Source organism: Sycon ciliatum, chromosome 1 (assembly GCF_964019385.1).
Source record: "Sycon ciliatum chromosome 1, ocSycCili1.1, whole genome shotgun sequence".
In the NCBI taxonomy this organism is placed as follows: Eukaryota; Metazoa; Porifera; class Calcarea; order Leucosolenida; family Sycettidae; genus Sycon; species Sycon ciliatum.
Window position 1 is genome coordinate 74071169 of NC_088643.1, and position 24162 is coordinate 74095330.

General features: G+C 46.5%; 1 protein-coding gene across 2 annotated transcripts; it reads right to left on the bottom strand.

Annotated features, from left to right (window-relative positions):
* Positions 1 to 795: 795 nt before the first annotated feature.
* Positions 796 to 23149, bottom strand: LOC135805395 (inositol hexakisphosphate and diphosphoinositol-pentakisphosphate kinase 2-like). Of its 2 annotated transcripts, none has more exons than XM_065319424.1 (27): positions 22184 to 23149; positions 18856 to 18915; positions 18259 to 18437; positions 17827 to 17906; positions 17194 to 17345; positions 16903 to 17004; positions 16377 to 16427; positions 15820 to 15930; positions 15411 to 15532; positions 14157 to 14252; positions 11522 to 11608; positions 11169 to 11244; positions 10834 to 10949; positions 10310 to 10527; positions 9880 to 10001; positions 9419 to 9531; positions 9103 to 9169; positions 8401 to 8533; positions 6700 to 6764; positions 6353 to 6435; positions 6043 to 6115; positions 5513 to 5637; positions 4739 to 4853; positions 3923 to 4105; positions 2931 to 3603; positions 2161 to 2261; positions 796 to 1786 (listed from the first exon to the last, which is right to left on the bottom strand). In XM_065319424.1, the coding sequence occupies exons 1-27, from the start codon at positions 22463 to 22465 to the stop codon at positions 1742 to 1744; spliced, it is 3630 nt and encodes a 1209-aa protein (XP_065175496.1). In that variant the 5' UTR covers positions 22466 to 23149; the 3' UTR covers positions 796 to 1741. The 2 variants fall into 2 exon arrangements, with proteins under 2 accessions (XP_065175496.1, XP_065175495.1); XM_065319423.1 differs by having other exon boundaries at positions 2820 to 3603.
* Between the last annotated feature and the right edge of the window lie 1013 nt (positions 23150 to 24162).

A 24162-nucleotide genomic window follows, 5' to 3' on the forward strand; every position in this document is an offset into this window, starting at 1 on the left:
TACTCTGTGAGGTGTGTCTTGTGAATGTCTCACATGCATGTGAACACACACACACACACTCACGCACGCGCGCACACACACACACCTTTGACCTTTTGACGCCCATCGCCGGAGGCAATGATAGCAATGCTACGGCAGAAGCCATAGTAACTTGTGCTGGGATTGCACCATTCAACAGCTTGCAAGGCTGAAGAATTGACCGTCACTATTCAGCCTGGTCTACACCATACAGCTATTTGAAGTACGCACACACACACACACACACACACACACACACACACACACACACACACACACACACACACACACACACACACTCAGACATGCCCATCGCGGAAGCGATGATAGCGAACAGCTATGTTAGACATAGCAACTTGTGCTGGGATTACACCAGTCAACAGCTTGCAAGGCTGATGAATTGACCGCCACCAATTTTAGCCTGGTATCCGCCACACAGCTGATTCACACACACACACACACCATTGGACGCCCATCGCTGGAGGCAATGATAGCGATGCTACAGCAAAAGCCATAGCAGCTTGTGCTGGGATTGCACCATTCAACAGCTTGCAAGGCTGAAGAATTGACTGCCACTATTCAGCCTGGTCTACATCACACAGCTATGAAGTGGCACACACACACACACACACACACACACACACACACACACACACACACACACACACACACACACACATCATGTATTATGATACAGCCAGCCAGACACCCACGACCGTTACGCAGATCACACTTGCCCCGCATTACGCTATGCGGGGAGAACAATGCAACGAGAGCTCTGGAATGATCTCATTCTGAAAGGATACTAAAAATATTTCAACATACATGTCACAACTAAAAAGCACCAGGGAATGATAAAAACATAATGGTAGTGTGTGCAGCAACTCCTAAAAACATACTTGAGACTCCAGCAAGTACAGGTACGACTAGAGTGCTAAAAAGCATGAGCACGTAATGAGTAAAGAATAAATAACGAGTAGGTGTAGAATACTTGACATAACTTACATGTACATGTAACAACATAGGGTCTAGGGCAATCTAGACACGGAGCAGCAGCAGCAGACAGGTAGTAGACCATGCTACTAAAAGTTGCACAAGAACACACAGGGGTGTTACATGTGCAATCACTATGATACAGGAGGGGGGTCTAACAAGCTAATCATCGCATGCGTGCACGGATGCCTACTACTGGTACTGCTGCCGTTGCTGCTACTGATACTACATATAACTATACACTATACATATGGCTGCTCAGATGACACTAAGTCTCAATGTTGCCGTGTAACACAAACAGCTTGCACCAGCTAAACACAGGTCAAGCTCAAGAGCTCATCTTGGAGACAGGGTAGTAGGGATAGGACACGCTGCACGCGCGTCAAGCATGTCGTCAAAAGGATTTCAAAAAGGGAACCGTTGCCTGTAAAAAAGTATTTCAGATGAATAGCGTCGATCTCGGTAGTTAAATAATAGTAAATATCATGGTCAAGAAACTATGCCAGGGATGAAGACAATGCAGGTGAGTTGCAAAGTGCTCAAGCTGCAATTCCGTAAGAATGTTAAAATGAGGTAACAGTTAGATAGGTGGATTAGGTATATAGTGACATAGCCCTTTAGAAGTACTAACATGGTAGGTAATTTCAAGGAAGCTTAGCATGGACTTGTACCATCACCACCTGGCGGGGAAGCGCAGCCTTGATGACATCATTGCAAGACAGCCGTAACTCTAACCGTCACACGATGACACCACAAACGCTGGTGCTTCCAATACCTGGTGAGGGCAAGGCAAAGTAGCACGACACAGCAGACATACCATGCAGCAGCAGCAGCAGCAGCAGCAGCAATGCACACAGGGAGAAGTAAAGTGAGCAATGCTGCAGAGAAAAAAATGTTGTCCTACTTACACAAAACAAGCATAGAAAGCCCACTACATAAACTTCACGCGAGACACCCTTGTTCAAGTATCGGGTTCGTGCGACTAAACCTCCCCACTATCAGCTGACAACACTGGACACTACAACCATCTACAAGGAACCCCCCCCCCCCCCCCCACACACACACACAGGAGGCAGGGAGACGTATGGTAAGGATCACAACTCATGCAATGTATTCTCTCTGAAGGAGCCGCCCTTCGGAAGCACTTACTCGCTCTAGAAAAGCATCAAAGTCGTGCAGGGAAATGTCGTTGACCAGCGCCTTGAGTGGCTCCATCTTGGCCTGGAATGTTGGATCAGCCAAGCCTTGACCTGTACAAGAAGAAGAAGATTGGCAGTGGAGAGGAGAAAGATAAAAACAAGGTATCAGCACAACATCAGAACATGGACAAGTATTTTCAATCCGTTGCGTAGACAGTTCACGAGGTATACGGTAATAATAATTATACAGATAGTATGACAAACGGCAGTGTACCAATCATGTGTGTGCGACACGCTGGCATTGCTCTCCTGGATTTCTTTCGTCAAGCACACATTACAGTCAGTCCATCATTTCACTGACATCCACAGCAAGGAGATATGGGATGGCTGGGGAGGGCTTTGATAGCAAATGAACTTGTTTCAAATGGTTTTTCCCCCTCATCATGAGGTTGCCATTGCTGTTGTTGCAGTTGTAGTAGTAGTTGTTGGTGGTGTTGGTTTGACTAAAGATACCAAGGTAACTTGGTCTGATGATAGAACATCCTACGTGAGAATAGTATATTGTACTTCGAAGTACTTGAAAAGAGCGGAGATCAGTGGAGGGAATGAAAGCGGCAGTGAGAGCAGCAGCAGCAATAGCACACACAGAGAACGAAGCAGAAATCTCACCTATTGCCCTCCTTGGCGAAGCAGAAGAAGAGGCAAATGCGGCAGCAGATCTAGCAGTCGACATTAGTGGCACATTAATACCATGTGCAGTCCTAGGCGGAGCATACTTACCGTCAGCCGACGGCGACAACGGTGGCATGCTGGTCTTGCTGTCGGCACGGGGTAATTCTACAGCACTGTTCACGCCGTCGCTGCCAGTACATGTACTGCTGCCTGCACCGGGGGTACTTGGCATGCTCTGCTGCTGCAGAGTGGGCTGCTGGCCAGAAAACTCAAGGTCCACTTCGCCAATGGCAGACGAGGACATGGATCCCAGCACACTATTGGTGTCGGTGCCCCCACTGGGGAGCAGGAGGCGCTTGGTGTCCGGCAAACTGCAGCTGCTGATCCTGCTGCGAATAGCGTCACTGCTGCTCAGTGATCGTGCCATGTCAGTCATGTCCGGCTGACTAGAAGAGTTGGTGCGCGTACAGCGGGAACCGTCACTAGCGTGCCAGATGGTGCGCACCGTTGACGGCGCACTGGACGTCGGTGGTCGCCATGACGAGTAGCTGTGCGGAGGACTGAAGTGAGTGTCCGTGTCGTCTTCAGTTGCAATGCCAGCTTTGGCGGCAGCGTACTTGATGCTAGTACCGTTTGCACCAACACTACCGCTAGCGGCATTACCGCTGCTAGCGCCGTTTGCGAGGCCCGCCACAGCAACTGCTGCCGTGGGGCTATCCACCACGGTCAGGTTGTCATTGTCTACGATCGTTGGCTCCATCGCCATTGGTGGAGTTGGCACCTATGTAGACATGCACACACACCCAAGGACACACACCCAAGGACACACACACACACACACACACACACACACACAGTAGCTATAAACGAACACTTTCAGAAGTATCATACACAATATCCCTCACAGTATCAACAGTCATCTAAAGTTACCAGGTTCAAGGTAAAAGAAGTTTAATATGAGTTGCTGCTTATTATCTAAGATCCAAAAAATCTGAACACCCAAGAGGAGGAGGAGAAGTGAAAGAGAGAGAGAGAGAGACAGAGAAAGAGAGAGAAAGAAAGAGAGAGAGGGAGAATGAGAAAGGGAGTAGGGGACTGACCTCGTCAACAAGCTGCACGGACGCGCCGGGACTCATGAGCACCTCCAGCCGGAAGCGGTCCTCGTCTTCCAGCTCCTTGGTGGTGGCCTCATAGAGCAGGAAGACAATCTGTGTCATGTAGCTGTACTCAGCTACGGTGCTGATGTACTGCATGCCACGCTTCCAATCATCATCTAGATCTTTCTGTAGACGTGCACCAACACACGTACATACAACATCAACAAGCCAAGGGAACAGGTAAGGGGATTGCGAAGAATGTGTTTGCCAGTTACCGTACGCGCGCGAATACAAGCCCCCCTTCGAATACAAGCCCCCTCTCGAATAGAGCCCATCCCGCAGAGGCATTCGAAGTAATACAGCCCCATCTCGAATAAAAACCCGGGGCTCTAATCGAGAGCCCACAGTCCGTACGTTGTAGTGCAGTACATGAACCATGTACGTACGGTATGCACAATCAACAGTGTGCTTTGCGGATCACTAGATCCATATTGGAGGTACGGGATCGCTCTGGCCCTCTGGGGTCAACGTAGAGACATGCAAAAATGGGAACACACTGCGCCTGAAACGATCATCTTGAAAGGTGTGAAAAATTGATGTTTCTATTGAAAAAATTAAAGCCCCCCTCTGGGTGTCTTCTGGAAAAATAGAGCCCCGGGGCTTCTATTCGCGCCTATACGGTAAGCAAGAACATGAACGCAACTGTTATGAGCCACTATTGTCAGTGGTTAGTGCAACTGCACTGATTAGATATAGGAATCCATCGTCAAAGAAAGCAAGGATACACCGCAGTTCTAGCATGGTCAGAGATATACTCACCGAGAACAGCTCACTATGGCTAAGCAAGTTGAGCACAGAGTGTATGTGAGATTCACTGGTGAAGTAGAGCCGTGTGCGTACATTGCGACGCGGTGATGTGATATCCCAGGAGTATCTACAAACAAATCCATGTACACACAGACACAGACACACAGACACAGACACACACACACACGCACACACACATGTACATAAACACAATCCATGTACATAATACAGAAAGGCAGTCAGTCTCAAATATATAACTCTGTGCAATGTACTTCAGAAAAGTAAGTGGTATGGCATACATGTACAACAAAAAATGAATCCACCACCAGCAAGACCTATGTTCCATCCACAGGACTACTTTCATGACTCATCACACGTGTACTACTGCACATGCAAGCAACCAGACCACTAGTACTGACAGCACAAGAGAAAAGGATCGTGCTACACAGTCATCAGCAACATTTCAAGTTTCCAGGAGTCATAACAAACAGATGCAAGAAGAGAATCTGCATGTAGACTTGACTACAACTTTTAGCTTGGTTACTGGTACCTACTTCGAGCTCGGATCTAACCCCTGCTCACACCATACGTACACACAAGGCTTAAGAATATCTGTCATAAACTGCTCTACGGAAGTAGTTGCCATCTTCCTAGAAGCTCCTGCCTTGAGAGGTGGGTCAAAAAAGCATTCGCAAACGATTGGTTGAGATCTCCGTCTTCAGCATGCATTTCAACTTCAGGGCAAACCAAAGAATGTTACAGAGAGACAGGAATGATGATACTCACTCTGGGTTCAGTTGGTGTACCATCTCCTCGCTCTGATGCTTCAGATCGCCGCGAATCTTGCGCACCAGTGGCGTACAGATCAGGCGGGCAATCTCGGCTTTCTCCTTCGCCGTGATTCCATACTCCTGAAGCAGCAGGCCAACAAACAACATGCGGAAAATCAAACAAGGGAATCATTGCAGCGGCCAATACAAACTAACAAGCAAGAAACCTAACATGCCTTAGACTACCTGTATAATTAGATACAGTGCTGCTCAATGAAATCCGATCAAGCGAGACAATGCCATGCAGGGCACTGTGTGGCCCTAGACCTGCGAACACCGGGATGTGAACTGGCCCAGGGCACAAACTACAGCGTAGACTCACGCTATCAGATTTCATCGAGCAGCATTGTAATAGTATTCCGTTAGACACATTGGAAAAGCACTGTAGCTAAAACATGGCTGCACCAACACAGGCACACACACAAATCACAAATCACTATGTTGCAGGAAAGCAGTGCCAGGGAGCAGCAGGTGCACATGGCTTACCTGAGGAATCACAATATGTGCTAGTGAAGATGCCACTTCAAACAGCTCTTCCGTGTGTCTTAGACCAAGGTGACTGCACACAAACAAGCAATGTGAAAAAACAGGATTCATTATTAGTATGCAGGGAAAAAAATAATGGTCGCGTGAGACTCACATTTAAAATTAAAATATTGGAAAAATATCCACAAAACAACAAGCGAATATGGCTAGAAACGACGGCTGGAACACTTCCCAAGATGCACCTCTAATGAAGGGTCAGTGAAGGTGCAAAAGCCCCCCAAACACACTCAAAACATCCAACATGCCTTACTGATTATGCAGAATGTCAAACTTGATGCAATCAAAGATATCTGGGATTTTGCTGTAGTCAAACTTTCCCTTAGGTTTGAAATCCTGCAGCAGCAATAAAACAAGCAAGGCCATAACAAGCACAGAGAACATCAACCATCCACTACCAAGCAAGGTGGAAGGTTACAATGCAATAAGAAGAACAAGGATGTGTGCAATCAACTCAATTACATGCACATCAAGACAAATGCTGTGATTCTGAAAGCGAGTCTTGACGGAGGGTTTCATGTTGAGATGCGCGCACTCTGAGGAGTGAGTGGTGTACTCTTCTCGGCCCTTGACTGTCAGCAAGCTGCAGGAAACACTCACCTTCTGCAACTTCTCCCAGCGTCGCAGCATCAGGCCTCTGCTCTCGTGATTGTAGAGTTCTTTCCCTGTGACAACACCCACACACCCACACACACACGTGCACTCACACACACACACGCGTGCACATACACACACACAGACACACAGGCACACACACAATGGATTAGGGAACATCAGCATCCACAGCACAATCATACCAACTCAACTAGTAGTGACAAGCATGTGCAACTAGCACAGTCATCATGGTCATCTCAGATGAAACAATACATACACAGCACAACAGCACAGTCATCATGGTCATCTCAGATGAAACAATACATACACAGCACAACAGCACAGTCATCATGGTCATCTCAGATGAAACAATACATACACAGCACAACTAGCACAGTCATCATGGTCATCTCAGATGAAACAATACATACACAGCACAACAGCACAGTCATCATGGTCATCTCAGATGAAACAATACATACACAGCACAACAGCACAGTCATCATGGTCATCTCAGATGAAACAATACATACACAGCACAACTAGCACAGTCATCATGGTCATCTCAGATGAAACAATACATACACAGCACAACTAGCACAGTCATCATGGTCATCTCAGATGAAACAATACATACACAGCACAACAGCACAGTCATCATGGTCATCTCAGATGAAACAATACATACACAGCACAACAGCACAGTCATCATGGTCATCTCAGATGAAACAATACATACACAGCACAACAGCACAGTCATCATGGTCATCTCAGATGAAACAATACATACACAGCACAACTAGCACAGTCATCATGGTCATCTCAGATGAAACAATACATACACAGCACAACAGCACAGTCATCATGGTCATCTCAGATGAAACAATACATACACAGCACAACAGCACAGTCATCATGGTCATCTCAGATGAAACAATACATACACAGCACAACAGCACAGTCATCATGGTCATCTCAGATGAAACAATACATACACAGCACAACAGCACAGTCATCATGGTCATCTCAGATGAAACAATACATACACAGCACAACAGCACAGTCATCATGGTCATCTCAGATGAAACAATACATACACAGCACAACAGCACAGTCATCATGGTCATCTCAGATGAAACAATACATACACAGCACAACTAGCACAGTCATCATGGTCATCTCAGATGAAACAATACATACACAGCACAACTAGCACAGTCATCATGGTCATCTCAGATGAAACAATACATACACAGCACAACAGCACAGTCATCATGGTCATCTCAGATGAAACAATACATACACAGCACAACAGCACAGTCATCATGGTCATCTCAGATGAAACAATACATACACAGCACAACAGCACAGTCATCATGGTCATCTCAGATGAAACAATACATACACAGCACAACAGCACAGTCATCATGGTCATCTCAGTTGAAACAATACATACACAGCACAACAGCACAGTCATCATGGTCATCTCAGATGAAACAATACATACACAGCACAACAGCACAGTCATCATGGTCATCTCAGATGAAACAATACATACACAGCACAACATTTGTGGCAAAGCGAGTTGAACACCATCACACTCTAATGCAAAAATCCACAGCACACATAGCATCCATGGCATGTACAAGGCCCAGTACAATAGAGGCAACGAGGAGAATGCAAGCAGATGTAAAAGTCGGGACTTACAATCTTCCTCGTCAAGGTCTTGTATTTGCTCCACCATGATGTTGACAAGGCGGTGAAGACGCTCGCATGTCTTGGTTGGATTGTTGATGACGTCCATTGCCCGTGTAAGGGCTGAGTCCAGCGTTGGTGCAAGCTAAACACACAGCACATCAGCAGCCAAATATCAATAATTTAGTAGCCATAAAAGGAAGCAGCATGCACACACATGCCAACAGAGAGATGCAGAGGCAACTGTGTGTGTGTGTGTGTGTGTGTGTGTGTGTGTGTGTGTGTGTGTGTGTGTGTGTGTGTGTCTCTTTCTCAGACTCTTCCTGACTTTTCTTTTATTCTCCTGGGTGGTTACCAACAGCCAGTGCATGCCGGAGTATGTGGTGTGATGTGTGTGTGCGGGAAAAAAAATGAAAAGACCAAAATATAGGGATTCACTGGCCAGAAAAAGTCACTTCAAAATTGCTGTATGGTGTAGACCAGGCTGAATAGTGACGGTCAATTCTTCAGCCTTGCAAGCTGTTGAATGGTGCAATCCCAGCACAAGTTGCTATGGCTTCTGCCGTAGCATTGCTATCATCGCCTCCGGCGATGGGCGTCAAAGGTCAGGTCAGGTCAGGTGTGTGTGTGTGTGTGTGTGTGTGTGTGTGTGTGTGTGTGTGTGTGGTATGCGAGAGAGAGAGAAAACAAGAGTTGTGCCACCAGGAGACATACATTGACCACATCTTCATCAGTGAAGTCTGCTTCCTGCCGAAGAATGGTGTGCAGGTGGGCTTTGACTCTGTGCATTAGCATGATACACAAAAGACAAGCAGATACGTCACAATGATTGACCAAAGAGATGGCGATGGACACTATCCACATTTCAGCTTTACAATCAATCTCCATGCATTGAATACCTGTACACATTCGTATCCTTCGCCCCAGGTACAGCTTGATCAAGGCAAGAGATGCCGTAGCATTGCACTACACAGTACAGACCCCCCTCTCCCTCTGTCTCTGTCCCTGGTGTGTGAAAATTAATCCTTACTGTGCCATCAGGTCCGATGCTGCATCGCTCTTGTCTAGCATATTGTTGGTCTTGTAGCTCTTGACTAGGTGTACCAGGATGGGGGTCAGCTCTCCTTCCAAAGCCAGAAAGCCCTGCAGATACAGACATGCACATTAATATGCACAACACACAACCATGTCAGCTACAGCAGCTATATATCTGGCCCAGGGCAGTGTCAACGAGTCATATTCAACAAAGGCAAATAAAATGAAGGGAAAGGAGCAAGTGAGTAAACGAATCAAAGGCGTACCACTAAGTCAACTATCAACAACAAAGAAAGGCTCATTGATATCACCGCTAAAGTGACAGCAGGCTTAATAGTCAAATATGTCACCTTGCTCTAACCACTCCACAACTTGTTCAAAGGTGAACACTGAACAGCAAAAAAAACCATGTATTACTCATATCCAGGCAAGCATGCCATCAGTCCTTCAGCTTACCTTGGCAAATGCAGCAGCAGTGGTCTGCACACGGCCCTCGTCCGACGCATAGATTTTCAAGTCATGGCGGTAGGTGCTGTGCAGACGTAACAAGCCACTTCCGGGCAATGCACCATACTCCCCTGTGCACACCACAGAGAACAACAAACAGGAACTAAGAGATACAGACATGACTAGCATCAATGTGCAAGAGAACGGTTCAGTCATAGCTACCAATCACCCTGAACTATGTAACTAACGCATGCGGGCAAACGAAGAACAGGACAGGGACTACTGGCTAAGGGGATGCGTGTAGAGAAATACACGCACGACAAATGGCACTACTCCTCTGAAGTACAGTGTACATCAACGGCAAGGTATGTGCGTGCGAGTGTGCGAGTGTGTGTGTGGGGGGGGGGGGGGGGGGGGGAGGCATGGGAGAGGGGCTTACCTTCGCCACCAGGGTAGATGCAGCGGAACTCTTTGCCAAGTTGCTCGGCCTGAATGCGTCCAGCTGGCGTGAGCTCACCACCCCACTTCAGTATGAGCAGCAGCGTGCCAAAGTCAGGATGAGGACCTGTGTCCTGGTCGACCACACCACTAACGCTACGACGATGTGGTCGATACTTGAACTGAACCTTACGATTGATTCCCGAGAAATAGCCATGCCTGGGCAAAACGGAAGAGACAGTTACACAATGACTGAGCTGTCAGAGCAAGACCCCCCCCCCCCTGTCTGGAAATTCGACCAGATAACACACGCGCATCCACCCACATACAGCACATGATCTTACAGCCTTACAAGCCAACCCACAGGGTAAACGTTGCGTCACGCAATCGCACCACACCGTCTTAAGTGCGGTGCAACTCATCATGTATAACTGTGACACTGTGCCAAGCTCAAAGTTTTAAAAGCAGGCAGCACAAGCAGCCTCACCGTGAGTGCCATGTCACCTGCGACAGGGCAAAACTTACATTTCAAGAACGGACTTCATCTGCTGCAGCTTCGACTTCCTCTCAGCTATGTCCTGACAGTCATCCCCGGCCGCACCATAGCTATCCAGCAGGAAACGGGCAACGTCCAGTACCTCCTGGAAAAGCAGCAGTCAACGCAGTGCAATACAAAACAATGCAAGCTGAGGCAGTGGCGGCTCATAGAGATTCACAGTAACACTCGTGATGATTCCATTGCAAGCAAGTGACACAGTAGAAAGTCAAGCAAAATCATGGTAATGGTGCTGGTGGGGACGGCGCGTTGTGCCTAAAGATAGAGCCATAAAGCCCTAAAGATAGAGGCGTTTGTCACTAACCTGCAGCTGCTCGGGCTTTTTTAGCTTCACGTATAATTTACGATTCCCGCCGTTCTTCTGGAAGACGGAGTAAAACCTGATCAACAGGCACAGCATACACACACAACATTAGGACAGCCAATCTCACAAAGATGAAATGAAAACACAGACAACACACAAATAACATGCAATACAAACTGTTGCAACACATGGTCACACTACATGAAGTGCAGAGCACCAGGATACGAAACATCACACGAAGCATTGCTGTGCTTTACATGCACAGCCACAACACACCCAGGAAGTCAATGCACATGCACACACACATACACACCCCCCACACACGCGCGCGTGCGCATACGCACAACACTTACTTTTCATGCTGAACAACCATTTTCATTTTCTGCTTCGGCGTCCGGTCTCCGTGACGCATTATGCCGATCACACAACGCAGCTCCTCCCTAAAAGGCAAACACACCCAAAGCAAGACCAAACTTCAGTTCAATAAAAGGCAAAACTCCAAGTCAATCAGCTCCATGCAATCTTTCACGCAGTGCCCTCTTCAATGTATGCTACAGAGAGCAGCCAATTGACGATACATGAACACATGGCAGAAGTGCAGTGCTACACAGCACTGCATGTAGTCCTAGGGCCCATTTGAAATTTCTCACTTTTACTTGACACATGTTTGCTAACATGGATTTTATGATCATTCCTGGATGGTTTTTGCCTCCTGAACACGATGGCATAGGTTTCGATTGCCGAATTGTGTCCGAACATGGTGAAAAACGTCAAAATAGAAAAGGCCGTTATTACCATGGTAACCTAACTAGAAATGCTCCTATATCCATTTTTACTGGCACGTATATGGCCAAGTAGCACCTCATTTTGCTCAGAATAAGCAGTAGATACAGTACGGCCACAAGTACTGTACTTTTACAGTGTCAAAACAAATTTCCAAAGTGCAGTGAAACTAGGCTATTGGACATGTACAATCATGTACATTACATGTCGCGTCGAATGTTAGCATTGAGGTACGTGTACATGTATATGCAGCTAGCAGGTACTAGTACATGAGACTATTTACAGGCATGCATTACTATAATTATCAGACTGCAAACATGTGAGAAGCGTCAAACATTTCGGCGTTAAACTTCAACTGAGAGAATAGGTATTGTAACCCAAGTACTGACAGGAGAAGGAAAAGGTGGCAGGAAACTCTCGGAGTCTAAGGAACGAAGTGCTATAGCCTATAGGACAGTTGCAACCTGAACTAATTTACTCGAAGTACGTGTAGATAATACGATAGATCTCGCAGCAATGTAAGAAGGACAACACTACTTATATACGATGGCAGTGCTGTAAAGAAAAAATGATGAAAATGAAAATACCAAAATCCTTTGCATACTAGTAGATACAGTCCAAACATTGGCTAGCTTGTCACTATACTTAAATGCTTTGAAAATACCTCAGGGCTGCAGTTGGACAACACTCACATGTGAATAGCTGCAGTTTAAAAAGCTGATCGATCTCAACATTGTGATGCGAATACTTTCGCTTCCATGTGTTTCACTTTAAAGTTGTTCTTCCGTCTGAGCTATGGAAACTCTACGCCGTACAGCTGAGCCCATCTCTACTCCGCCACCTACACCATCAATGTTTGCTCTGCAGTCAGGGACAATTCTTTATCCACTAATACATGAGGTATTATAAACATGTTTTCCCTCTTCACCGCCGCTCGTGAATCGCATCAACTACGTGCCATGACCAGTTCAGGAGAGACAAGCCATGACATTGGACATCGGACTCTTTCTTGCAGTTAGTGTTTTATAAGTATAACTGCAGTTTCACACTGCCTAGGCCCAGCCATCAAATTCTGTGACAAGGAAATGATTCTTCTACTGCTGGTGTTGCATATTGTGATAGGTTACCTCCAGGTCCTCGGATTTCGTTTTTGTAACACTCCGGATCCACACCACATAGCTACTCCCTCTCACTGCAGCATGCCACTCCTAAGCCAAGGCAGTTGTCCTGGAGCTGTTGAGCTGGTAAATCGGCTTTGTGCAAATGGTAGCTGATCACCACGGTCGGTGTGTTCAAATCTTGGTACTAACACTAGCCGCTCTTGTAGATTCGAGTCAAATGCTCGTCCACTGTAACACCTCCTGTGCAGCAGTACTCACAAAGTAAATGCCTTCATTCCACCCAGATGAAGTTAGCCAGGTCTGAAACTTTCCACGGTTGTAGATTAGTCCTATGAATAGTTACAACTGGCTTGGCAAGCTATAATGACCTTTCCCCTGCTTTCCACACATAATTGTTGTGCTGCTCCTTGTTGGAATCATGCCTACTTTTCCGGGGAGCCAAGATGACAGTCATTGTAATGAAGGTTCTGCTGAATTCAGCATCGATCAATTCGTGGACATTCCGACAGCAAAAGCGCCAGCGAGTCAATGCAAAACTTTGAAGAAAGTGTCCAAACGAGTAGGTAACACATTTCTGGTATGTCACAACTACACTACTTGATGCTCAATCTTTCCAACTCTCGCACAAAATCAGTGTACGCGTCGGTTCGCATCCTGTGTATGTACGGTGTTACTATAGCTCCTGGCACATAAATGGGTAAAAACTCCCAGGTCCAGTCAATATAGTACCGAGAAAGTCTTGAAAATGCTTGAATACAGCCGATGAGAACTTAGTTTTTTCGGCAATTTTGTATTCCTATCGAGGGTGATTTCGGGACCTTTGGACGCGATTGGACACACCATACTGGGCCAAGATGCTCTTGAAGACATTATCTATCAAATAACACCGAAAAATCCTTGTTAGCCAACATGTGTCAAGGCATGTATTTTAGAGGTTGATTTTTTGAATTGGCCCCAGTACTAATGCTGTAGTTACAGCTCATGCAGTGCAGTACTACACAGCACTGCATGTGGTGCTGCACTGCATGCTGTAGTTACAGCTCATGCAGTGCCACCGCCACCGCTGACGACAGTGGCTACTCACAGAGGTTCGCCGCTGGGCTGCGGCAGTGGTACAGGGACAGCAGGCACTGTGCGTTGCTTGAACAAGTGAGGCGCACACTGCATGATGATCATTTCACTGCAGCACCAGCAAACACACAATGGCATACAAAAACGTTAAGTGGCAATGAATAAGACCAGAACACAAAGATAAGATAGACTAAGATGAAAAAGGAGCGATACCTACAGGTACTTGATTTCACAAATGCACAGTCAAGCTAAACGAAAAGAGATGTTTGCTCTTCCTCGCTGGCAATCCAAATCCACTGACAGAGTACTAGTACAGCCGATGCAGAGGGTATACATACACTCATACCTTGCTTATCCGGGTGGTCTGGGACCGAGCACTGCCCGTAACTTTGAAATGTCCGTAACTCCGAATCACATACAGTTTGATGGGGAAAGGCCATAGATAAGGCACGTGACGTCACTATTTCCACAAAAAGTGACAAAAGAGTAGTAATATTTCCACTGAAACTCGCCCAAAGGGTGCCCGGTAGACTGAAGTGCCCGTAACTTGGGGGTCCGGATAACCGAGGTGTGAGTGTACATGGATCTGTCCAAGCACAGGCCGATGCATGTTCATGCAGCCTAACGCGTTAGTCCATGCACTGAGTGTTTCACGGGATAGGTTCAGGACCAGTTGATAGACAACAGCACGTGCACTATGTGCTCCTTGACTTATGGCCTGAAGAGCTATGCACGTACAACTCGTACACGTACAGACACAGTCACACAGTCACACACACACCATTGGACCATTGGACGCCCATCGCCGGAGGCGATGATAGCGATGCTACAGCAGAAGCCATAGCAGCTTGTGCTGGGATTGCATCATTCAACAGCTTGCAAGGCTGAAGAATTGACCGCCACTATTCAGCCTGGTCTACACCACACAGCTATGAAGTGGCTTTTTCTGGCCAGAGAATCCCTACTTTTTGGTCTTTTTCATTTTTTTCATTTTTTCACGCACACACATCACACCACATACTCCGGCATGCACTGGCTGTTGGTAACCACCCAGGAGAATGAAAGAAAAGTCAGGAGGAGTCTGAGAAAGAGAAGAAAGACGTGTGTGACCATAATCGTCGGGAATCGAACCCGCAACCTATCGATTGGAAATCGCTGCACATACCACTGCACCATATGGGACACACACACACACACACACACACACACACACACACACACACACACACACACACACACACACACACAAGCAGCGCGGGAGACTAACCTGAGAATCTGTGCACTGTCAGCGTAGTACTTCTGCGACGTCTTGACGAAACTGAAGCCATTAACGTCACACACGTACGACTTGCCATGAGCCCGCAGCAGATCAAAGCCACATACGCCTTGCTAGAAACGTTAAGCAGAAAGAGAGAACACAAACATGGAACACATGCGGTTAGTTACGAGACAGACAATAAAAAAGCACAAAACAAACCAGAAACGGGGCCTGCGCCATGCCTGTTAAAATTCTTGGATTCATGTACTCTGGTGACACAAGCTCGATCACTTTCGCAGTGCAAAGTAAAATTTAATGTACTTTAAAAAAATAACAGCACGCCATGGCTGAAATGTACAATGATTAACTCATGCCTGTCACTGTTCACCCAGTCTCTATCACTAGCCATGTGACTCACCTTGAAAGCCACGCACACCTTGCGTGCAATCTCCTTCTCGTACGCAGAGAGAATGACAGGGTATCGCACCTCCTTGCCCTGGGCATCGCGCTCTACTTTACCATCCAATGCCTGCATGCGAAACACACGAAGAAGAAGAAGTCATATTTGCGCAAATTTAAACTTCCACTTTAGCTTGGCAACGCATAACCAAGCTGCAGTGGAGTGGAGAAAGGATGAGCAATCCTTGAAGCAAGAGTTGCTGTCAGCAACGGCTCCCAGTCTAAACTTGTCAAGAGATGTACACAATACACCTGCCATGCCATGAATGATCATACTAACAAATTTCCTCGAATCGACCTGGGCACATCCATCTACCAGCCACTGTGGGGAATCAGGTGCTGAGTGGAAAATGCTACAACCAGCATAAAATGAATAAAATGGCCGGAAGCGTATTCTATAAAGGGTGCATAATCACGTATGGGTGTTCTACCATCCAGAGAATTCTGAAATCTGGCCACCAGTTGGTCCCAAGCTGACCAGACCTGGAGAGATTATCAGTATCTTGCTGTACTTACTGGACTTTTCCGGGCTTCAGCATGAGCATAATTAGGACCAACGGTGTAGACCTAGACCGGCAGTTGCATGCAGTACACACACACACACACACACACACACACACACACACACACACACACACACACACACACACACACACACCACACCACACCACACCACACCACACACAGCATTTGCACACACGGCATGTACACACACAGCCACGCACACACACACACACACACACACACACACACACACACACACACACACACACACACACACACACACACACACACACACACACACACACTGCGAAGTTAGCCCACCACAAATCGCAAACGTGTTGAATTGTGTCCAGAAGAAAATAACCGACAGAGAATGGAGCAAGTCAGTAACTAACCAAGCAAGCACATGAGAGAGAGAGAGAGAGAGAGAGAGAGAGAGAGAGAGAGAGAGAGAGAGAGAGAGAGAGAGAGAGAGAGAGAGAGAGAGTGAGAGAGAGAAATAGAAAGTGAGTGTGTGTGTGTGCAAGGAAAGACTCACTTTCACATCTGTTCCATCGGTTGGCATGAACTCTTCATAGATAAAAGAGCCTGAACTTCGCACTTTGGTCTCTGATGAGTAGAAACTAGCACGGTCATGGATCTAAACACACACACACACCAAAGACAAGAAACACAATCCTACATCGTCGTTTTCTTCATTACAGCATGTACAGGGGCCATGCATGTGGACTTGCAGACACCAAACAAGGCTGTGCAGCATGTAGATGGGCCAAAGGCGCATAACTGGGGGAAATATGTCAAAAATGGATAATCGAATGCAAATGCTCACCTTCCTAAAAAGACGCTGGCTGCCACCACCAGCGCACGGTGGGTAGTAAATGTATACGTTGTGGTCCTCCGCATTGACCGGCTTCTCCACAAATGGTTTGATGAAAGTCTCGCCATCGATGCTGACTGACTCTGCATCTTCTAGAATATCAACTGGAAACAAGTAGACCAAGGCCACACAGACGGAAAAACACCACTTGAGCGTTTCAGGTTTAGCTGCGGACAAGCATCTTGCAAGCAGCAGGCATATGCTTGTGTGTGTGTGTGTGTGTGTATGTGTGTGTGTGTGCAGCACGAGCACACGTGTGTGTACTTGTTTGTGTTAATGCTAATGCCAGAGGGGATAGTTCCTGTACGTGGCAAGTACAAGCTGCACAGGATTGGATCCAGGGTTGGATCCAGGGTTGGATACTGATCCAGGGTTGGATACTGAGGGTTGGATCCAGGGTTGGATACTGAGGGTTGCTCATTTTATCATCAATGGATACATAATGTTCACAAATGTCGAGACTCCGTAGAAAGTGCAATGTAGCGTAGACGCATAATTCTGACTGACATTGAGTCCCATTTTTGGGTGATACCAGAGGAGTGCAATTTTCTCCACCCCCGAACCCGTCCCTGCTGCAAGACTTACCATCGCCCTCTGATCGGTCCAGGATTTTGTAGCGCGGCGTTTCAATACCATGCTTCTCTAGTTCCGCATAGACACTGGGTCTGAAACATAGGCAAACACACGTGTTCACAAACAATAACATGAAAATAAAGAAACACAGCACAACGACATCAGCTATAAAACAGATCCAAGCACTCGTAACATGAATGACAGTCTGGTGATTGCTCAGCACGTGAAGCATAACAGGAAGGATAACACACATCCTTATCTGAAAGTCTGAGCAGCAGTCTGTTGCCCCTCTGGTAGCAGCTGCTGCGGTTGCAGTTGTAGTTGCTGATTTTGTTGTTGTTGTTTCAAATCTGTATTCTCACGATGGCCTGTGGCCAATAAGAGTTGTTGTTGTTGATGTTGTTGTTGTGGCTGTTGTAAATCTTATACTGTTGGCATCCTAACCTGTGCTGCAGTAATGGTTGAAGTTCAAGATCGTTGACAAGGAATGGCTGTCGAAGCTTGGCATACTCGATGGCTTTCTTCAGCGGAAACCCAGTGCTGAAGAACGAGATCAGGGCATTGCAGTGTGGCCACTCCTCAATGGGCTTGTTCAGAATGGTGTCGTCGTCAAAGATTATCACCTGCAGCAGCAGCAGCGCAACAGACAACAAAGGAAAGATGTGTGACATGTAATAATAAACAACATCGCCCACTGTGGCCAGTGTACATACTTGAAACACAAACCAGTGTCAAACTACCAGAAGTGGAAAAATCCTATAGGAACCATGCTAGTGGTGTGTACTGGCAAACTTCTATTTGAAGTACATGTCTTCTTTAGAGACAACTTTCTGTAGATCCATTCTCTGTAAACCTACAGTGCTGCTCTATGAACACACACGCGCGCACACACGCGCACACACGCACACACACACACACACAAACATACACACACATGGCCACGGCCATGGCATACAAACAAGCACCAATATGAGGAGCAAATTGCCAAATACAAACACCATTACCCATAGTAGCCGAAACACGTTTACAGCAGGCACTGACCTCGATAAATCCGTACGACTGGATACGAGAAAGAATTGTCTGCATCGGCTTCGAAGCCACCTACACGTATGCAACCAGACACAATTACACCACAGAGAGAAATAGAGAAGAGAGAGAGAGAGAGAGAGAGAGAGAGAGAGAGAGAGAGAGAGAGAGAGAGAGAGAGAGAGAGAGAGAGAGAGAGAGACAGACAGAGAAAGGGGAGTCGAATGCCATTTCTGCCTTGGCCACCATACCAGTATCAGGAATACGTCGTCCTTCTCGTAGTAGTTCCATGAACATAATACACTATATTTTATAGTTGACTTCTTGTCTCGGTTGTAAAGGCAGCATGTTCCGAGTTTCTTTTCAATTGTCTTTCGTGTCACTCCCGTCTTGTCTCGACCACTTAGCAGTGGTTTCTTTTCAATTGTCTTTCGTGTCACTCCCGTCTTGTCTCGACCACTTAGCAGTAGAAAGTTAGCCATCCCAACACTGGCTATCTGAACACAGGGTTTCTGACGACTGCTTGTCTGACATCGGTAACCCAAACACAAGTTATTTGAAAAACTTTCCCCGGCTAACGCTATTGTGATCCCCGTCCATGTGCACCCAATGTTCGTGTACCTTGACTGAGCTATTTCTTTAAGAATTTAATTGAGCGGGGACTGAAGACTGCATAGATAAAGCAAAGTTCAAGTCTCGCAAAATTAGAATTACATAGCCGGGGAAAAACTTCAAAGGCCAGTACGATACTATATGAACGACCAGTACAAATGAGAGTCCTCCGGCTCGGTAGAGTTCTCAATATTCATTCGAATAGAGCTATCTTACACACCGCACAGAGCACCCTGCATCATTCGTTGCAACTAATAGTTTCATGCCCATAGGCAATCATCAGACAACTAAAGTTGTCTTAAAGTTGTCGGATGATTGCCTAGTATGGGCATGAAACTATTAGTTACAACGAAAGATGCGTGGTGCTCTGTGCCGTGTGTATGAACGACCAGTAGAACATGATTGTTGCTATTAGGCCATCATTTTTTATATCTATGTTTCGTGTCGTCCGCACGCATACGTTTTGATTTTTTTCGGAAAAAAATAAAAAAATCAACCATGCACATTTAGTGTACGATCGTGCGAGTCATCAGTGTAGACTGGTTGCATACGGCGAAGCTGGGATTCAGAAATGGCCTCGAGGCCGGCCACCAGCGTTGGTAAATCGTTTGTTCGGCATCTGCGAGCAGTATTCTATGAGCTTACAACATTAATATTACAACAGACCGCATCGATCGCCTCAAGCTGAGAGGATGCGTCGTTCCGGAGCTCTTTGCACCGCTGCTGAAGGCTGAGTACAATAATCCAGAGAAGCAAGGGCACCAACGGTTGCCTCCTCTGTCCAAAGTGATGCAGATTTTGTGCTTCGATGTTCGATTTTTCTTTCGGATGTACACCATGCACGAGCTATTGTGCTGTGTACAGTTCTATACACCTGTGATGAGCCTTTTTTTATTATTTTGCAACTTTTTATTTTTTTCCACCTCTCGCATATGATTCTGGAAGTTGAACTGACGCGAAACATAGATATAAAAAATGATGGCCTTATAGGAAAGAAAAAGGACCAAGGGGCTACAAGCTACGCTATACCGTCCACTAGCACCACCAGTTACTGGACAATCAGCTCATGCGATAACATTGCACAACACTAACCAACGGTATCGCTGTTCTACAACTACCTGCCAATCAGCTCTAGCACGTCCTATGTTGGTACAGTCAGGCGCGTGCGCCGGTGCCCTTCAGGGGGGGGGGGTTCTGGGGCGTCCTCCCGCCCCTGGGAAAAATTTCAAAAAATGAACCAAAATCCTGCATTTTGAGCGAAAAATGGGGGGGGGGGGGTTCCGGGCACCCAGGAACCCATACGGGGCACGCGCCTGGTACTATAACTTAGAACCTTCCGAGTTGAAAGGTTGCTGGAGCACGAATCCAAGACGTACTAGAGCCAACTGGCAGTTAGTTGTAGAATGTCAGTACCGTTGGTCAGTGTCATGCAGTGTTATCGCATGAGCTGGTTGTCCAGTAACTGGTGGTGTTAGTGCGTAATGTGTAGTTCCTTGGTCCTTTTTCTTTCCTATAAAATAGGGCTGAAACGGTTATTACGAATAACCGGCTATGTAACCGTTAGGTCCAAACAAACGGATAACCGTTTGATCGACGGTTTTGCAGCGGTATTTTCCAACATTTTTGGAAAAATAGGAACCTTCATAACTCCGTCGTTTCTTGTTCAAATTCAACAATCGAAGGCTCTACGTGGTAGCGGAAACTCCGAGCTCGCCATTGCAACAATCGCCGAAGATCTGCGATGTCTGACTCCAGAGATATCGCATGCCGGATTCCTATCTCTGCAAATTCAAATTTTCGATCGACACGCATCACCACCTTTTGTGAAACAAATCCTTTTTGGCGTGCCTTTGGAGCTACTACTATGTAGTAGTCGACTGAGCACAAGCTAGTGACGTAGCGGCCAGAAGTTCAATCGTCTCAAAATATTTGTTCATTCTGCGATGGAAGAAAGTGAAATGGCGTTGATGGGACGGATTTGCTTGCATATCGGGCTTGGAAACGACTTCGCTGTGTCCCTGCACCTGATATGTGGAGATTGCTTGATGGAACCTAGTATCATCGCTTTGCTCTCACCAGGAGCTTTCCAAGGAGCCCAAGATTGTGAAAATCAAGTGAAGGACACCAAAGTGATGACCTCAGGTGTAAGGTGAAAATTGTGCACTCCGATTTTTAGCCACCCAGCGGATGTTACCTATTTTCGAGTATTTTGTACAGAATCATAAAAATTCTTCAGACAAGGCATAAAATGGCGTCAAAAACAATGAAGTTTCCATGTTGTTGTTGTTTATTTTACTCCGCAGACCCCATGTTGCAGTCTTATAGGTTATAACCGGTTAACCGACCGTTATGCTAACAGCTAACCGTTAAGCACAAATGTGTAACCGTTTCAGCCCTACTATAAAATCATCCTTGGCTCTCCATCCGAGTCGTCTCAGAACATAATAATTATTGTCATCTTCATTATAAGGCAATATTGCCTGTTTGTTGTCAGACTTTTAGCAGAGAATGTGTGATACACATAGCTGTGAGTTGCAGAGTCTACCAGAAACAACTGCTACGACTTTGAAGATAGGTTCGGGAGCGAATGCTAAATTTAAAAAATACTCGCAGCACACTTCTAAAAATCATGCACCGTATACTAGTATCTTCAGAACGCAAACGAATAAGTCGCCAATTTTTTTCATTTCCAGTCTGCACTGCGTGTTCAAAACTTGTAGAGTGATCTTACCTTTCTGCTCATTGCACAAACGCCAAGTTTGACGGCGCCTGCTTCCTCTGATGTACAGGGGTATGTGCCGGTGCCGGACCGAGGGTCGCTTGATCCATTGGCCTGCATAATTCCATACGCAATCGGTGAATTCTGCCAAGGAAACACAGCTTCAGGGCAAGACGAGCCGTGTGTAATCCGGCGAACTCCTCCTGAACCAGACGAATTTCTTCTCGCAGTTGCACTTGGAGTGGTCGGATGGCTGCTCTTTCTCCTTTGAGCTAAAGGTGAATCGCTTTCCATGACGACATAAAAAACGAGTTGTCAGTTGTGCAAGAATGTTTTCGTCACCACTACTCAGCATGCACTCGGCCTGATCCGGCGTGAAAAGAGGGCTTTCTAGGCTTCGGTCACGTTCTGTGAACCTGCAAAACGCCCGAAAAACTCAACGGTTTCTGAACTCAAGACAATGGTGACAGCTCACTTTCTACGTTATCAGGATATCCGTCACAACAATGGTCAGCGCTGCTGGAGATCGACGAGCACATTATAACCAGAAACCGATTGCATTACACGCCTGAAGGTAAGAAGAAACGAAACGACTCCACAGCTAGCTGTCGAACGATCGTGGATAGACACGATTTTTGAAATCTACAGCCAACAATCACACCGTACCCCGCTACGTACAACTACGCGTCACTGCACTGATTGAAAGAGGTGGTGATAGAAGATCCCGAGAAGCTTCAGAGAGAAACACTTCGGAGCTCCTCGAGCAGACCAGGTAGTGAGGTAGTAAACTCAGCTGGAAGACGCGAACGTGTTATCGTTGAGTCAGAGATCCTTCTAATCCATCAGTCATCACAGGCATCAGAAACTGATGAGGTTCGTACACTGTGACTGAGTACTATGGCATAACGCTACCAACAGAAAACCACAGCTGCAAATGTGCACCAGATTTCAAGAGTCACTATTAATTTTTAGTTGAGAAGAAGCCTGAACTGTACTAGCCTAGCTCACTGTCGCAGTGATCCAGGAACTGACCCCGGTCACAAGCTGTCAGATTCACGATCGCGCACAGGAGACTTTTTCAAAGTGTTTCGATTCCCTTTTTCAAAATATTCGTGTGTACTGTTGAACTACTGTACAAGTACGTCAAGTACATCATACTGCATCACGCAGTCTTGACTTTTTACCAGCACGGCAGCAGTACCAGTAATGGTAGTATTGACTATTGTAGTATCTACCAGCATTTCTCTGTGTGCTTTGACTCCAGTGTGAGTGTGTGGCTTCAACTCAACTGGCTTGTAAGCTGCCGAGTGCCACGGTGTGATCGTCGATGTACACTTCTTTGCAGTTCTACCATGATCTCGGCATCTGTTTATTGTGGTAGCCCACGACCAGCTGTCAAGCCTGCGCTCCGTCTTCCAGCACAGCACTGAATCAGTGAATGAGCGCGGCCTGTGCAGTGCCAACACGGCCAACAGCCTCCAGTGCTAGTGCTCCACTCCAGGGTCGCTTTTGGGGAGTAAAGTAGCGTTGCAAAGTTGTTCAGTTTGCTCGGCCAAGTTACAGTAACAAGTTAGTTAGGGTAAGTAGTTAGTTAGTTCTGGCGGTACAATCTCTAGAAGTACATGACGTGTACTGATATAGGTACTATTGTATCCAGCATCATGCACTGCACTTCCTTTTCTTGGACTTAGATGGAGGAGGACCATTACAGATCATAATTGTTGTCACGGCTAGGAAGCTGGAGCAGGTCCATTTACTTCGCTGATTGTGAGTACATTACTATAGTATAAACTGTCTTGTCATCAAGTTGCCCCAACTGAGCTGAGCCGACCGCCGGATGTGACTGTCGTTATAGTGGTATACATGCAGTGGTAATTCAACAGCGGTCGGGGTATACCACGATCGGGCGCTGACAGACTAGGGCATTGCAAAACACTGATGCCGTGATGGAGAATCGGAAGCAGCTGTGACTTTAGCAAGTTTATCAAGGA

What these genes read in the sequence shown, in the direction of transcription:
- LOC135805395 (XM_065319423.1), bottom strand. Translation starts at nt 22,465, where the DNA reads ATGGAAAGCGATTCACCTTTAGCTCAAAGGAGAAAGAGCAGCCATCCG. An exon ending in GCCAGCGTCTTTTTAGGAAG is followed by an intron (nt 17,005 to 17,193) that starts GTGAGCATTTGC and finishes GTGTGTGTTTAG; the next exon opens with ATCCATGACCGTGCTAGTTT. An exon ending in GCCATAGTGAGCTGTTCTCG is followed by an intron (nt 4,106 to 4,738) that starts GTGAGTATATCT and finishes GCACGTCTACAG; the next exon opens with AAAGATCTAGATGATGATTG.